Below are 15,472 nucleotides of genomic sequence, written 5' to 3'. Positions count from 1 at the left end.
AAATAATTTATTTTAAAAATATTGAAATTTTAAGAATTATAAAAATAATTTATTTACTTAAATTTAGATAATTTCAAATTTCTCTTTCCTCTTTTAAATTTAGGCTTCTTCGCCCCAGATTGATGTCCTTGAAAATACTTAGTTTTGTATCTATGGAAAGATATAGCCGTGACATTTTGACTTTATTGTACACACATATACAAACTTGCATCATTCTTTGTCAAATTTGAGGAAAAATTGTGGCCCCTGAACACAGGCAAACGAAAAGGGGATGCATCCATGCATCAATCCCTGAACTCAACTCAACGGAGAATTTTGCCTACCTTTATTTTACACAGAAATCCGAACCAACTATTTATGTAGATGAAAACGGGGATTTCCAAGAGGGGAGCTTTCACTGACGATCCTACTAAAATCACAACCAATAGCTTATGTGAACGAAGAAGGTTTTTTGGAGAGCAAAGCTTCAAGTGAAGAACGATCAGTCAAAGGGGGGCTACAGGTGAAGTTTTGGCAAACAAGAGCTACAACCTTGTTGACGGCATAGTTATTTTTCGCCATCAGAGAGACATTGCTGTTATTTACTTCCCAAAATTCCATCTCTTCTTTGTTGCTGGGGTCTATATGTATAACCTGCGATCAACACCAGCATTAATGTTTTGACGAAAATCAGAATGAGATGTAAGGATATAAAGAGTAACTGTGCTTACTGTTCTGTTGGGGTCATATAACGCATGAGCTGCAGTAAGCATGTTTTCAAATTCCTCAGACGTTCTTCCACCAACCACGACCACTTGTTTCCGAGAAGGTACACGCAACATGTCTGCTGCACAACACATTAGAGGCACTGCCATAGCCATATCTTTCAATCTTTTCTCAAAAACTGCCTGCATTACCATTTGAGGAGAATTCTAGTCAGTTGCAACTGACCCAGTGATCTAGAAACAGACCTCAAACAATCCCATCCCACCATTGTTGGCACATATATGAGAAGAAAAAGCTTTTAGGAGGAAAAGGACGAGGAGTTTACACACCAATAGATGTTCTGCATTTCGCTTATAATTCTCGGCCTTACTTCCAGAAACCATGGAAGCCAATCTTATAAGATTTATAGCAGAAACCGAGTTTCCAGAGGGTTCTGCCCCATCATGATCTTCCTTCACGCGGAGGAGAACTGAAGGATCTTCTCCTGTATTATTGAAATATCCACCTCCAGCCTTGTCAAGAAACAGAGAATCCTGCAAGCAACTAATATCATTAGCAATTAAATGCCTTGCATACAAGAAATAAAATTTCTATGGAGTCCAGAAAATCCATATTTACTTGGGTTTCCTGCAATTCAATGGCCCATAGAAGCCAACTAATTCCACCACCAAACTCATACAGATCCAGCAATCCTGAAATCAGAAAAGCATAATCATCCAAGAAACCAGGAGCTTTAGACGGAGAACGTCTGAAACTATGGTATAGCCTGCGAGTCTCCACATCATAAAGTTCCTTTCTAATGAAAAACGCTGCTTTTTCTGCAATCCTCATGTACTCCTTTGGCTGAAATATACATAATCAAAAGGAGAAGAAATTTAAAAACAAAGGAAAAAATCAAGTTGACTACATGTGTTCCTCCAACAACTTTACCCACTATTCCTTCATAACTTAAACAGTCAATGTCCTCTAACTCAGAAACTACTCATTATCCAAAGCATTAATTGTGATCAACAGTTTAAAAATGTATATCTGTATGATAACTTACAGATATCTTCCAGAAACATCATAATATTAAATAGGATGTGTTTCTCATCTTTTTTAAATATTGGTAGCCATTCACATCAATGCTATATTAGTAGTACGAAGGAAACTTACTTCAGTGCCAACAACAGGAAAGTAGAATTTGGTCCCTTCAGCTTCGCTCTTGAGAATCTTAGAAGCCCTAGCAAAAGAAGAGACTGCCAATCCATTCCAAGATACAATAACCTAAGAGCATAAGAACCCTTGAGAGTACACAAACGTTGAAGTATATATCATCTTAGGTGAATCCTAAATAAATCAATAAGAATATTCAAGGGAAATACCTTGTCATCCAAATGTGGCTTTGGACGCCTTGACCTTGCTTCAAACAACTTACGCCTACATTCTCCAAGAATTTCTTGATATGTCTCAACTGACATGCCATATTTTGATGCCAGTTCTGAAAGTTCCTTTCTTTCGATCAGGACATTCTTTTCTTTGAATTCATTGTGAGGATCACTCATTCCAGAGAGGTCACAGTTACCCGATTGCTTTATGTAATAGTGCTCCTCAAAAAGAGCAGCATGCTCTCCAAGTATGTCTTGGACCTAGATAGAACAAACCAGGTCGGAAGTCACCCCAAAAATAATACACCAATAAATCATTAATTGCAACACTTATATAAAAAGATGTCAAGACCCCGTAGGTAGAATCGAGAATTACAGAAGGAAACAGGAAACTGTGATACCCTGCCAAATGTGAGAGATGTTTAGTAAAAAGCTTAAACCACAGTTTTTATTTAATATCAGATATCTAATTATTCTCAACTAGAAATATTCTATTTTTATTTGGATGTACAATATAGAGATCTACAAGAATAAAAAACAATGAAAAATAATATTCACAGTTGTGCAATAAATATCACGGAGAACCCAACAATGAATAGAAAAAGATATAAATTATGTCAAGATTTAAAGGAATACCATAGCTCACGAGTTTAAGCAAATATTTCCTGATCAACTTTGAAAATACTGTAGCTAGAATGTCCTTAGCAAACTATCAGTTAATAATTAACACACTGTGCTCTTGAAAGATACATTTATTAATTCACACAAGATAAATAAATTGGATAAATCGAATCCTTAAAAAATTTCAATTGATATTTATTGTGTCATGTCAGCAACTTGAAGGCCATGTCAAGTTATTTAATGTCAGCCGAGCCCAGATAGTTCTGAATGGTTTTGAAAGGCCAGATGCTGGATTTGAACCAAAAGTGTGCCATGATTTGGAAGGTTTATGAGAGAAAGCAAAAACTGGGCCCCAAAGTTTAGTGTTTGTCAATTTGGCAGAACTAGTTATGCATGGCATAGATTCCAAGATAGAAAGGGGATATAGGGGTGAGGGGCGAGTGGTGAGAGGATAGTTGGTTATGATTATTACTCCTTAGACGTGATATTGGACAAAAAAATTCTTCTCTGAGGAGCACATTGCTCTGGACCTCTCCAGTCTATCAATCCTCTTTGAGATGGATTTAATTAGTGATTAATACCATCAGTTTTCTGAATATTCAATTATGGTTCATAAATGGACCCAACTAAAAGATATAAAGTTTGAAAAGCCAATTTATTTTTGGGGTACCAAAATGAGGACTTGTATTTTTCAGGAGCCTAATGTAATTATTCCTAAAGAAATATATTTAGGAAAGTCCAATAGGACATGGATGAAATACCTCTTTGCTTGCCCATATGTAAAAGGCTCCTTCCTTTTTTCTTGCAGCTCCTTCGGTCTCTGCACTGTCAGCATCCTCTGCTGAAAAGATTTCACCCTCTGGACCAATCATATCTCTTCTTAAATAATCAAGGATATCCCGTGATATATATGAATAGAAGGTATCTTTAGTGATAGAAAACGCATCTAGATAAACATTAGCAAGCTGTCCTTGATCATATAGCATCTTCTCAAAATGTGGAACTGCAAAGATATGAACAGCTCAGCAATATAATCATAAGATTTCAAATCAAGGACCATTGGATATAACAGCACATCCTAATTAAAAATGGCCAAATCAAATTGCACAGAAATAGCTCATATATACATGTCAAATATTTACTCAAAGTCCAAGTTAAACTTACCGTGCCAGCACTCATCCACGCTGTATCTGTGAAAGCCCCCTCCAATATGATCGTGAATCCCGCCTTTTGCCATGCATTGCAAGCTAAATAAAACCATTTTCTGACTTCCATTAGCTCCATCCAATTTTCCTGTCTCCTCCAACTTTTTGGAGTGATAAAGCATCAAGTTTATCTCAACTGGTCTAGGAAACTTTGGTGCAGATCCAAACCCACCAAACTTTGAATCGTAGCCCCCAGAGAGCTACAAAGAAAATAATAGATTGGATGATACTTAACAAATGCATGCAGATATAAGATCATTCTCACATTATAACAAAAAGAGAATAATATATTTGATCTATGTCGTTACAATATAAAAATCTTGCCATTCTGGTTGCTATCAGACTCAGAATTCATTCTTTGTAAGCGAGGAAACAAGATTGCTATGTTTTTAATAATTTCTCCATTCTCTTGTACAGAAATAGCACAGAGGACAGACAGACTGTGTATAAGGAAACTCTATTTTCTTTTCCCATTTTCCTTTTCTCCCCTTTAGACGTGTCATAGAAGTGGAGGGGAAGGTTTCCTGGTAAAATTGAAATGGTAGACAGAAGCATATGCTCAAAGCCTCACCTGCTCTGAGCACAGACGTAATGCATCAGCCGGAACCCCATCAGGCAGTTTATCAGAAGTTGAACTAATAGACATTGCCTCAGAAAGCTGTTCAATTGCAAATGCTCCACTCTTAATCAGCATATCCCTCTTACTATCCCAAGCCTGTTTTACCTTTCTGGAGAAAGCAGGAACAGAAGAGTATACAAATAAGAACCTCAAAAACCAGAATACAAATTTTCAACAATTGACCTGAAGTTTTATACTCAACAATTTGACATGCCATGCCATCCTTCAAATTAACTCAAGAGAAGTGCCCAAGCAGGTTGACAATTCAAGTTAACATTTGCAATATCTCTCACCTAAGTATAGTCTTAAATCCAGGTCGCCCATACTTATCATCAGGGGGGAAGTAAGTTCCACCCATTAAAGGCTTCAAGTCGGGTGAAAGAAACACACTCAGGGGCCAACCTCCTCCACCATACAAAGCCTGCACATACGTCATGTATACCTAAAGACGAAGAAAAAATCCTTTAGTACGCCCTGTTACCTCGTGAAACCCTCAAATTCAAATTCCAAAGGAACTTTGGATAATTCTTAAAGACCATTTTGGAGACAATATCCTCGTAGGTACACTTAGCTGACATGCTTCCAAATATACAAACTAAATGAAAAATTAACGTATCAATATTATACCTTATCAACATCTGGTCGCTCCTCTCGATCCACCTGTAGTATTAACACATTAAAGTAAGACAGAACAAAACATAACAACTTGAGAAGCAAAGTAGAGTAAAAACAGAGAGAAACTTTCTAGAAACCAAAATTCAAAGTAAAATAAAAGGAAAAAATAAATGACCTTAATGCTAACAAACCAATCGTTCAACAGCTTGGCAACCGCTGCGTCTTCGAAAGACTCGACCTCCATAACATGACACCTTACAAACAAACACTTCAGATTCCGAAAACGTTAAATCTTGAGATAAAGAATAAGAATCGTGAGTCACACACACATACATACCAGTGACAAGTGCTGTAACCAACTTCGAACAGAATCGCCGTCAACAACACCACAACAGCCAACTTCGCAGTCAATTACGCAAACTAAATTGGCAAAAAGAGAAGCAGAATACACAAAGGGAGATAATTACTTGACAAGAAGATAGGCACGTCGCGCCTGCGCGCTTCGGCGAAGGCTTCTTCGCCCCACGGATACCAATCAACCTTGAACGGGGAATTGGAAATAAGAAAATAATTGTAATAAAATAGTAGTGGAAAGGAAGCAATCGCGTTAGAAACGAGATGAGAAGGAAGAAAACTTACAGGGTTGTGTGCGTGTTGGAGAAGGTAAGGGCTCTGTTGGGAAGCGAGTCGGTTAGTGTGGTTGTGGAGGGAATGAGATGAAGCCATGGAGATGAGGTTGAGAGTGAAACGTTTTGGGGAGAGTGAGAAAGGGAATTTGAAATTTGAAGAGGGGAAGGGTTGGTGTGAGAGAAGACGTGGTAGGAGGAGAAGAGAGGGAGAAGAGGAATGGGTGATACGGTGAAGCATAGAAAGGATTATGGGGACTCACAATGAATGAACTAGAGTAGTGTAGCGAGTAATATTGGGAACGTGTACGTGACTATTTGCTTCCCTGGGAAATGGAAATTGCTTATTCAGAGTTTAGAGAATCGGAGGTGAGTTGCCATGTGTAGCTCTTCCCTCATCTACACTTGGACCTGTTTGTTCTGGTCCACATGCTTCGCGGTTATGTAACTGGGAATCCAGTCCAAGAGCAGTGGTTAGATAGAGTATAATGTTCATCCCAACGTGTGTCTAGAATGGACCATGGAAAGAAAACAGTGAAATTCTAAAGGAATAGAAAAGAGGAGATTGAAGGAAATGAGAGAAGAACGAAGTTTGTAAGTGATGTGTGCAAAAATATAATTTGATTATGTTGCACAACACATAATCAATTGCGATATCCTAGAGAGAAAGAAGTGTTTTTGTAATCTTACCAAGAATAAATTACAAGTGTATTTCTTCTTCTTATTATAATAATAATGAATGAATAAAATTATTTTTTCATTAATTTCTTTTAATAAACTTTTTTTAGTTTTTTGTTTCTTTTATTTATTTTTTCTCTACCAAAGCAGACATACACAAATCTCATGTTGGAATGTCTTCAAAGTTTAGACAAAACAAAGGGAATATTCTATAATTATGGTTAAATGATCCAAATTAACATACTTTTATCGTAAAAATTCCATATATTACCTTTTAATGTTTTGATATTATTAGTTAATGCTAGGTTAGTTTTACGGACTCCATTCATGATATCCCAATCAAACATCTAAAAAGTTTCAGACATTATTTTTTTTATTACAGATTATTATTACATTGCTATTTACCGTAAATAGAGTATTGTTTTAATTTATCAGAATTAAACAATGATATAAAAAAATTACAACGTCAACAAAGTAGAATTAAATTTAACTTTCAATGCGTTTAACTTTAATACGCTGTATTATAAAATATCCTATGGTTAATCCAAATGCTCACGAACACTTACAGCACCAAGTCCTGGAGCAATTAAAATTTGTAAGAAGAGAATGGCAAAATAAGTTCTTCATTTTTCACTAACAATAAAAGACATTATTCGAAATAAAATAAAATAAAAACTAATGATTTCCAAGTAGTGATTAGTCAGCAAGCTGTCGTGTCCCTTAGATAGACACGAAGCTCTGGTCAGAAATTAATACTACTTTATTTATTTTATTTTTTGGTCGGAAATGGAACCCTCAGAAACCTTACAAGACCGCTTCAACTTTTGCATATTTTGGCTACTTCCAAGTTTCAACTGTATGTGAGAGTAGGCAACACAAAATGCATAAGTTAACTGCACCATTTTAGATTATGAAAGAGATCTTTACTCATAACTATATGATTAAATGTCCTTAAAAACCTATATAATTAAATGTTACATGTAAAAGTGTTCCCTATTCACTACACATTGAATCAATTCGACACGCATATCTCCAACTTAGGATGATGGACACATTCAGGAGACCAACCATACGACAGATCTTCCATTGTGAAAAGTACTCCAGCAAAATCTTTCAAATAACTTGGGCAAAATCTACTGCATATCAGCGAGCCGTAGCACCTACAGATTCAGCAAGTTCTTCCAGAAGTTCCTTTTGCTCCATTGTAGCGCAAGACTGCAAGAAGAAAGTGTTAAAACAAAGCAGAGCCCTGATTATGCAAAGCAAATTTATTCATTAAATCATATTAACTCATTAATGGCAAAGTGCATACCGTAGCATATCCTTTTAATGTATAAAAAAAGGGCATCTTTTGATCAATCTACTGTTTATTCTTCTTTACGGTTCGTCAATTATGTCTTTACTATTTGTAAGTATTACAAAAATCATGTAGTCCACGTTGTCTATTACATATCCTTAAATGGTTTATATATCAAGACAGTCCTTATATTTCCAAAATGAGAAATGAGTAACAAAAAAGGTGGGTCTCCAACAGATGAAGTTGTGGAGTTATGAAGTTGAGACTCATTTGAGCTTTTTATGTACGGTTGATAAAGAGGTCTGCGTTCTTTGGGTCTCTCTATTTTTTACCACTCAGTTTGTTTATTTATTTTATTTTTCTCTTTGGTTAATATATTTGTTAAAGCCTGTTTGGTTTTTAAGGTTAAATATATAACTGGGTACAAACCTCACCAGCTTGTTTTTTTTAAGGTTAAAGTTTATTTTATAAGAATCTTTATAGCACTCATGAATATAAGGCACGCACATGATCTAGTAAGCACAACACAACCATAACAACAAGAATTGTGAGGGTGTATTGTGATTGATTAACCACTAGCACATACTAAGTGTTTTTGATTCATACAAGTTATATTGACTACATGTGTGTTAAGTTTCAGTTTATATAGTTTGTTATACCAACTTCGATACATTACATCTTTATATGAGACCTAGGATTTTCTTCTTTCTTTCTCTTGCTTTTGCAATATGTGGAATGAACTGAGTATTACAAAAAGCATATAGTCTAACATTGCCTAGATTAACCCTTTGAGTTGGTAGCAAACGAGGAGGGTCTCGCGCGCATGAAATTACGGGCCTCATTTGTTCTTTTTGTGCACAGTTCAATTGAGATCCTGTCAATGTCACCCCGCTTGTGTGATAAGGAGTTCTAGGTTCTTTTTACCACTTACTTTATTTATTTAATTTTTGCCTTTGGTTAATATAAATGTTAAATTAAATCCTGTCCAAATTTCCCTATTTGTTGGCCTTGTGAACATTGGAGCCTTGGATTATGGGATCCTTGGCCTCCGTGATAAATGTTGGCTCCCATTCTTTCCATAATGTTCACCCTCTTTAATCGGATCGTTCTCCACTTTCTCCACCTTTCCTTTTGTAACCTAGGTGATTATGGGACCTTGTAAACATATAGGTCAAGTCTTCAATTCTTATAAATAGGTGTTTCTCCTCTCCTCCAAAACATACCTTCACTCACTCTCCACTCTTCTCCTATCCTAGGTTCTTTCCTCTTATGAGCTTGCTTGCTAGTTTTGTGCTTATGGGTACCACCCAAGAAGTTCATGTTGTACTCTTGGGGGCTTGCATGACATACCGCGGATGTTCCTAAGGACCGTGCTTATCCACACCTTAGGTCTTGTTCATGCTCCTAGTCAGCCATTACTACAAGCCCATGGGTGAGGTCCCTGCCTTTTTTTCCTAGAGTTTCCATTGTTCACCCTTGCATTGCAGTGTTTTAAAATATAAACAAGTTATTTTTTGGTTAATGTTGTGTGAATTATGGTCAGAGAATCAATGGTGTTCAACACCAACCAGCATCCAGCCATATCCACCCCACTCTATCTAATCCAATCCAAGAGTATCAATGATTTTGGGATCCCTGAAACCCTACAAAATTTCTTGTTACAAGTCCTTGCTTACCATACCATTGTTATCTTAATATAAATCTTCATCATCTAATCATACCAAGAGGAGGAATACTAATAACATACTCCCAGTCACTCTTTTGAATACAATTTCTACTTTTAGTTGAAATCTGTCAAAAATTACAAACTTTTATCTCCCTTAATACCTAAACAAGTATAAGCCACCCCAACAAAGTGCACATGTGCCCATATATTAACATACACCACTTTCTAAGCATATTTTTAACACAGCCAAGACAAGGGGAAACACAAGAAAAAGTCCATTCCATGTGTTAGGTAATATACCTGAACAGCATCTTCTATGTCACCATCAAGAAAAGAGGTGAGCTCATAGTTTGTCTTCAATCTGTGGTCAGTAACCCTGTTGTCCTGATAGGAAAAATTGAAGTGTCAAAAATTGGCACTAAGCAACCTTAGTTTCATCAAGACAAAATGAAAATTCAACAACATATAGCTATATTTGACCTCTATTCTGTCAAGAACTGAATAATTATAGTTCTCGGAATCTTATTCACTTCACTCAATGAACATGATTATCAAAGATGTTCAAAAATAACATTATATATTATGTCACGTTTGTCACGTATCTTCTATTTTTCTAACAAAAAGTACCAGCTTTGTTCCACTAATAATTTATAACGGGAAAAATGATCAACATTATATAGAAATTCATCAAATTTTGGAAGGGGATTGGAGAGACTAATGAGTGAGTGTACAACATAGAGTACCTTATAATTGTATGTCCGAATTTTTTCTGCTCGTGCACCTGTACCGACCTGTAATTGGACATAGCAAGGCAAAAAAAATTAACTCAGTAACAGTTTGCTCACCCGTATAGCAAGTACACCGTATAAAATTTAATTCAATCAATATCTCACTAGTATTTCAAACACCTGCACAAGAAGGAGCGTACCTGTGATTTCCTTTGATTTCGTAGTGACTCCTGCTGCTCCCTTAGCTTTATCTCATATCTGTAAAAGGATATTGTATCATTTTACATGTAACATGCTAAAGCAAATAGGTTAAAGTGAACACTTGAAAAAATTACACTAACGAACTCAGAGTGTTTGGCTTTTCGATAATAATATCCTTTAGTTCCTCAAGAATAATTGAACAGAAAGATTGAGATATTTTATCTTGTGAACATGTATTTAAGAGGAAAAGGGGAATAAAGGTGGAAGACATTTCAGAGATAAACATGACTCTATTCTAAAACCAGACTTCTGAAGCTGGCAAGAATCAGAAAAGCTACATGACAATGTTGATGCTTACAGTTTTGCTCGGAGCAACTGAAAAGCACGATTCTTGTTTTTAAGTTGTGTTCTTTCTTCAGTACAAAAGATGCGGATTCCCGTTGGTTTATGGACCAGATCGATGGCTGTTTCAACCTTGTTAACATTCTGACCTGCAACATATCTTTGCATGAGCTCCATAGGAATAGAAAGATTGATTACTTGACTAAAATGGTGTCATGGTCATGGATACTTACCTCCGGCACCCCCAGAACGTGCCGTCGTCAGTTCAATGTCTTTGGGGTCAATTACGACTTCAACTTCATCAACCTAAGTAAATATTTCAGGTCAATAGATTTAGATGTTTTTAAATCTTAAAAAAAGGGAAGGCATGCATATACTTACTGAATTAGACTGCCAAAAATTAAAGCTGTTTTCCACAATATAGATAATAAATTCAGACAATACTAAATCTATCTCTATATCTATATCTATACACACACACTTTAGACTTAATCTAGATACGTGTATGATTAAGATAGACCGTTATACGGTAGTAACTTTTGGAATAAAATGTTAAATTAGAAATAGTTCAAATGCGAAGACTTTAAATAATGTTTTGATTGCTTTCAAACCTATATGTTAGGATCATGAATAATTTATTGCTAAAAGCCATAAATATGTACTCCACCTCTGGCATGATAGCCACTGTTGCAGTAGAAGTATGTACCCGGCCCTGTGCTTCTGTTAGAGGAACACGTTGAACTCGGTGGACACCAGATTCATATTTCAATTTACTGTAAACACGATTGCCTTTTATCTCCATTACATAAGTTTTGAATCCTCCTTTTTCTGCCTAAAAGATGGCAAAAGAAATTATACAAATTACATAAGCAATGAGAAACTGCTTCTGTTAGAGTCTTTATGAGGAATACCGCAGAGCTTGAGACGAGAGAATACTTCCAAGAATTCCTTTCACTATATCTTTCATACATTCGGACCTAATTCAACACAAAACAGCATCAAAATATGCTTATAATTGAACTTCACATTAATGGTTCCTTCATTTGAACAGCAATAATAAAAGAGTAGCAGAGAGAGTTAAACAATTCAGAAATTATCCAATAAAAGATTTCTCATTTGTTACATGTGTGAGTACTTTAAGCATTCCACATGGATTAAACTCGGAAAGGACAAATGTAAGCATGTACCTACAAGATCACCAGCCCATATTCCAGCCTCATCACCACCAGTGCCTGCTCGTACTGCATAAGTGAATGAAGATAAAAAAACCCCTTTATAGAACTAGAAAAGTAAATGAAGAAAACAATGTATTGATATGTTAAGCTCCACTATCCAAAATTGTGGAGTGCAACTTAAATGTAGATGATGGGAGAAGCCAAAAATTAGGCCACTCTATTATGTATATAAATTAAATAAACGAGCAACACTCCTCCTATATAGAAAAATTAAAAAACAGTAGCACAAGTAATTGTAATCTTAATCCAGTTATATATGCACATATGATGATGCGGCCTCTCCTTTATCAAGTTAATAAATTCCTTAATAATATTTTCTACATTTCCTATTATTAAAATGCAAACATTAGTCAGAAAGATTATAAATTATTTTTATGTCCTGTATATAGCACAGCACAAGTCACTCCCATGATGCATGAAACACTCAACTAAGCCAAAAAGTAAAATCGTTGAGCTACAAGAATATAAAGAAAGAGATTATGTACCTTCAATCATAATGTTTCTAGCATCTAGAGGATCACTGGGAAGCAGTAGCACCTATCATTATGTAGGACAAAATTAAGAAGTTCCAAAATACAAAAAATTGGGGGGAAATACAGAAGTTGGAGGAGAGGCTTGAAAACTCAAGGTAACCAATGGCAAAAGAGGTTACAAATAATGAGAAATATTAAAAGGAGATTCCTAGCAATGTTTTGAAAATCAAGGAATGGAAACTCATGAGTCACGATACCCAGTAACAAAAGAGAGTACATATTATGGGAGTGATGAAAGCAAGTCACAATTCCTCTCATTGTTTTGAAATTTCAACTGATTCAACATTTTAAATTGATGATTGTTACTGCATTGGAATTGAACTAGAAGAAGCAAACAAAAACAAACTTTCAAGTGAAAACGTTGTATCCCCCAAGACAATACATAACTAGAAGAAAATTTCATGAATGAACATATAACAGACTTAGAATTTAGTAATTCAGATTTTGGAGATTAAAACACAGGTCAAAAGCACGACAGAATATGACTTGAGAAAAAAAGTTGCAGCTTGCAATGCAATTACAATGTTAAAAACAAACCTTAAGGTTGTCCTCAAGCTCAGCTAGTTGCTTGGACAACAAGTCGATTTCAAAAGATATCATTTCCACCATATCCTCGTCATTTCCTCCATCCTTCGCTAAAGCTAACCAACAATAGTTCAAAAAGAAAACAAAATCAATATCATTCACCCTTCAACTTCAAGTACCTAAACCAAGAGGGAAAGGTTCAGCAAACCTTTGGCTTCTTCTAGATGCTTCTCACAGTCTTTAAATTTCCTATAGATGGACACAACCTGCACCACAATTAACATTACACAGTTTAGTCAATAAGGAAGGTTTAATTTCCATGCACATGAGTAAGTAGTAATATAAATTGTAGCACCTCATCAAGCTCTGCCACTGATTGTGCTAACTTCTGATACTCCTTTGGATCAGACACAACGTCTGGATCAGCAAGCTTGACCTGAAATTTCATCTTAGAGACAAAAATCATCACAGAAAATGGAAGCATAACAGCGCGTAGTGGCATACATACCGATAACTCTTTCCAGGTTTTCTCGGCAGATTCCAACTTCGTTATCAGATAAGGTTCCTGCAATTCAACGCCAATAAGAAGAAAAAATACATAGTCGATTCAACGAGTTGTGGTATTTCAATTATTTCAGCGACATACCGCCATGCAAACAATTCTTGGATGTGCGAGTTTGGTGGCGACGCGGCCGAATGAGGAACGGCGTCGCATAGGGAGTAGGTCGCGGCGCGTGTTGCATATTCGAGCTGTGAAACTCGCCGTTAAGCTATTCATGGCCACTGAGTAACTGGATAGAGAAGCGAAAGGAGCGTACATTAGTGCAGAGTGGTTATTCGCATCAGTGTTTGGATGAGATGAGACACTGATTCTGTTGGGTTCTTGTTTGGGCTCTCTAATCAATTTATTTCGCCTAAAGGCCATTTCGTTTTACACCTCATACTTTTTTTTCCCTCCATAAATATTAAATCTCTACTTTATCTGAATTCAAAAGTAACTTTTTATATAAAACATCTTTATTATACAATTTAAAAATATTTTTTTAAAATGAGCTCTAAATCTTACAATCTAAAATTATCATTTTAAAATAAATAACTTTCAAACTGTAGGTTCTCTGAGTGTGGCCACATTTATAGTAATTGCAAAATTTCTTGTTGCTATTTCTTGTAACCAAAATAGGTGATAGGATATGCTCCTCTTCTCAAAGAAATTCACCAACACATATCTACAAGAGCTCGAAGATATAGGATGCAGAAAGATACGGGGCATTATGGTCTTTCAAACCCTTATGAGAGTGCGTGCATAAAGAAACACCCAGGCCTAAAATGTATTGGGCTTAGTATTTGTTATATGACTGTTTCTTCCTGCACTTCCATACCTTCTTCTTTCACCTCCATAAATTTTCGAATTTCTAAAAATATTCATCTATAATATTTCGAATTATGTAATTCAGAAGTCATTTTTCAAATTTATAATTAGCTTCTGAATTATGTAATCTGAAAGCCTTTTTTCATATGCATGATTACTTTTCGAATTATATAATCTGAAAATTTTATTTAGCTTCCGAATTATGTAATCCAGAAGTTATTTTTCAAATGTGTTCTGGATTACATAATTTGAAAACTAGTTTATAGGGTGACAAAAAAGGATAAAAATGTATTTTCATGTTGGGTATGGAGGTGACAGAAGAAGATATGGAGGTGCAGGAAGAAATAGTCAAGAAACAGTCTTGTTATTTTGGGTGAGCAAAATGTGTGTGCAAATAACAAAAATATCACAATGACAACTTAATCTTTTTCTAGTTTACTCTTTCTTGTAAGGAAAAAAAAAGGATTTCCTTCTGCATTCCATCAACAACATGAAATAACGAAAATGACCCTTAGGAGGTTTTTCTCTTTTGTAGTGTCTATTTTAGAAAATAACTTTGCATTACCTTCTCAACACCATTAGTAGCTCCACAGTATTTTCATCGAACTTAACCTTTGCACAACCTCCACAATTCCACCTACAACTCACACACTGCTATGGAAGCTGCATTTTAAAATAAAATACAAAAGATAATTTTGAGATTTCAAAAGTAAATGAAGAGTAATAATGGGATGCAGGAAGAAACAACCAAAAAAAATATTTCTATAATTATAAACAAACACGCTAATTTTGTTTATAAAACAATCACTTAAAAATAAAATATTTTTTTACAATATTTTTTAAGCACAGATAAATCTAATATAAATAATATTAGCTTTTGTTGTAGAAATTGTTTTTGAGTAATCTTGGCAAGCAAAGGATATTATAACATTATAAAAAAAGTGCGTAACATTATTAAAAATAATAAAGAAACCCGAGCTTGTTGTTTCATTGTAGATACTCTTGTATTAATCGTTCACTTGTATCTTTATTACATTTTATGTTTACCTAGTCTAGTGTTTTCTTCTCTGTTTAAGGTAAACAAGTGAGTTACTCGTATTTTGTTTTTTAAAGCTATTAGAAGAAAAAGTAGTTAATTGA

The 15,472-nt window shown here is 35.3% G+C and overlaps 2 protein-coding genes across 2 annotated transcripts; both read right to left on the bottom strand.

Moving 5' to 3' along the window:
• Nucleotides 1–163: 163 nt before the first annotated feature.
• LOC137814715 (uncharacterized) lies at nucleotides 164–6,455 on the bottom strand. The gene is made up of 15 exons (XM_068617597.1): nucleotides 5,772–6,455; nucleotides 5,600–5,672; nucleotides 5,470–5,491; nucleotides 5,308–5,386; nucleotides 5,145–5,177; nucleotides 4,811–4,959; nucleotides 4,470–4,626; nucleotides 3,858–4,098; nucleotides 3,455–3,696; nucleotides 2,070–2,333; nucleotides 1,861–1,971; nucleotides 1,324–1,548; nucleotides 1,035–1,238; nucleotides 711–887; nucleotides 164–633 (listed from the first exon to the last, which is right to left on the bottom strand). Exons 1-15 carry the CDS (start codon nucleotides 5,997–5,999, stop codon nucleotides 430–432), a joined length of 2,409 nt encoding a protein of 802 aa, XP_068473698.1. The 5' UTR covers nucleotides 6,000–6,455; the 3' UTR covers nucleotides 164–429.
• Nucleotides 6,456–7,337: 882 nt separating this feature from the next.
• LOC137814714 (peptide chain release factor APG3, chloroplastic) lies at nucleotides 7,338–14,177 on the bottom strand. The gene is made up of 15 exons (XM_068617596.1): nucleotides 13,610–14,177; nucleotides 13,472–13,528; nucleotides 13,319–13,399; nucleotides 13,172–13,229; nucleotides 12,976–13,079; nucleotides 12,391–12,442; nucleotides 11,862–11,911; nucleotides 11,582–11,647; nucleotides 11,338–11,502; nucleotides 10,904–10,976; nucleotides 10,687–10,819; nucleotides 10,328–10,385; nucleotides 10,143–10,190; nucleotides 9,700–9,783; nucleotides 7,338–7,651 (listed from the first exon to the last, which is right to left on the bottom strand). The coding sequence occupies exons 1-15, from the start codon at nucleotides 13,886–13,888 to the stop codon at nucleotides 7,580–7,582; spliced, it is 1,380 nt and encodes a 459-aa protein (XP_068473697.1). The 5' UTR covers nucleotides 13,889–14,177; the 3' UTR covers nucleotides 7,338–7,579.
• Nucleotides 14,178–15,472: the final 1,295 nt, after the last annotated feature.

This window comes from Phaseolus vulgaris, chromosome 1 (assembly GCF_000499845.2).
Source record: "Phaseolus vulgaris cultivar G19833 chromosome 1, P. vulgaris v2.0, whole genome shotgun sequence".
In the NCBI taxonomy this organism is placed as follows: Eukaryota; Viridiplantae; Streptophyta; class Magnoliopsida; order Fabales; family Fabaceae; genus Phaseolus; species Phaseolus vulgaris.
This window is presented reverse-complemented; position numbering and strand designations above follow the sequence as displayed.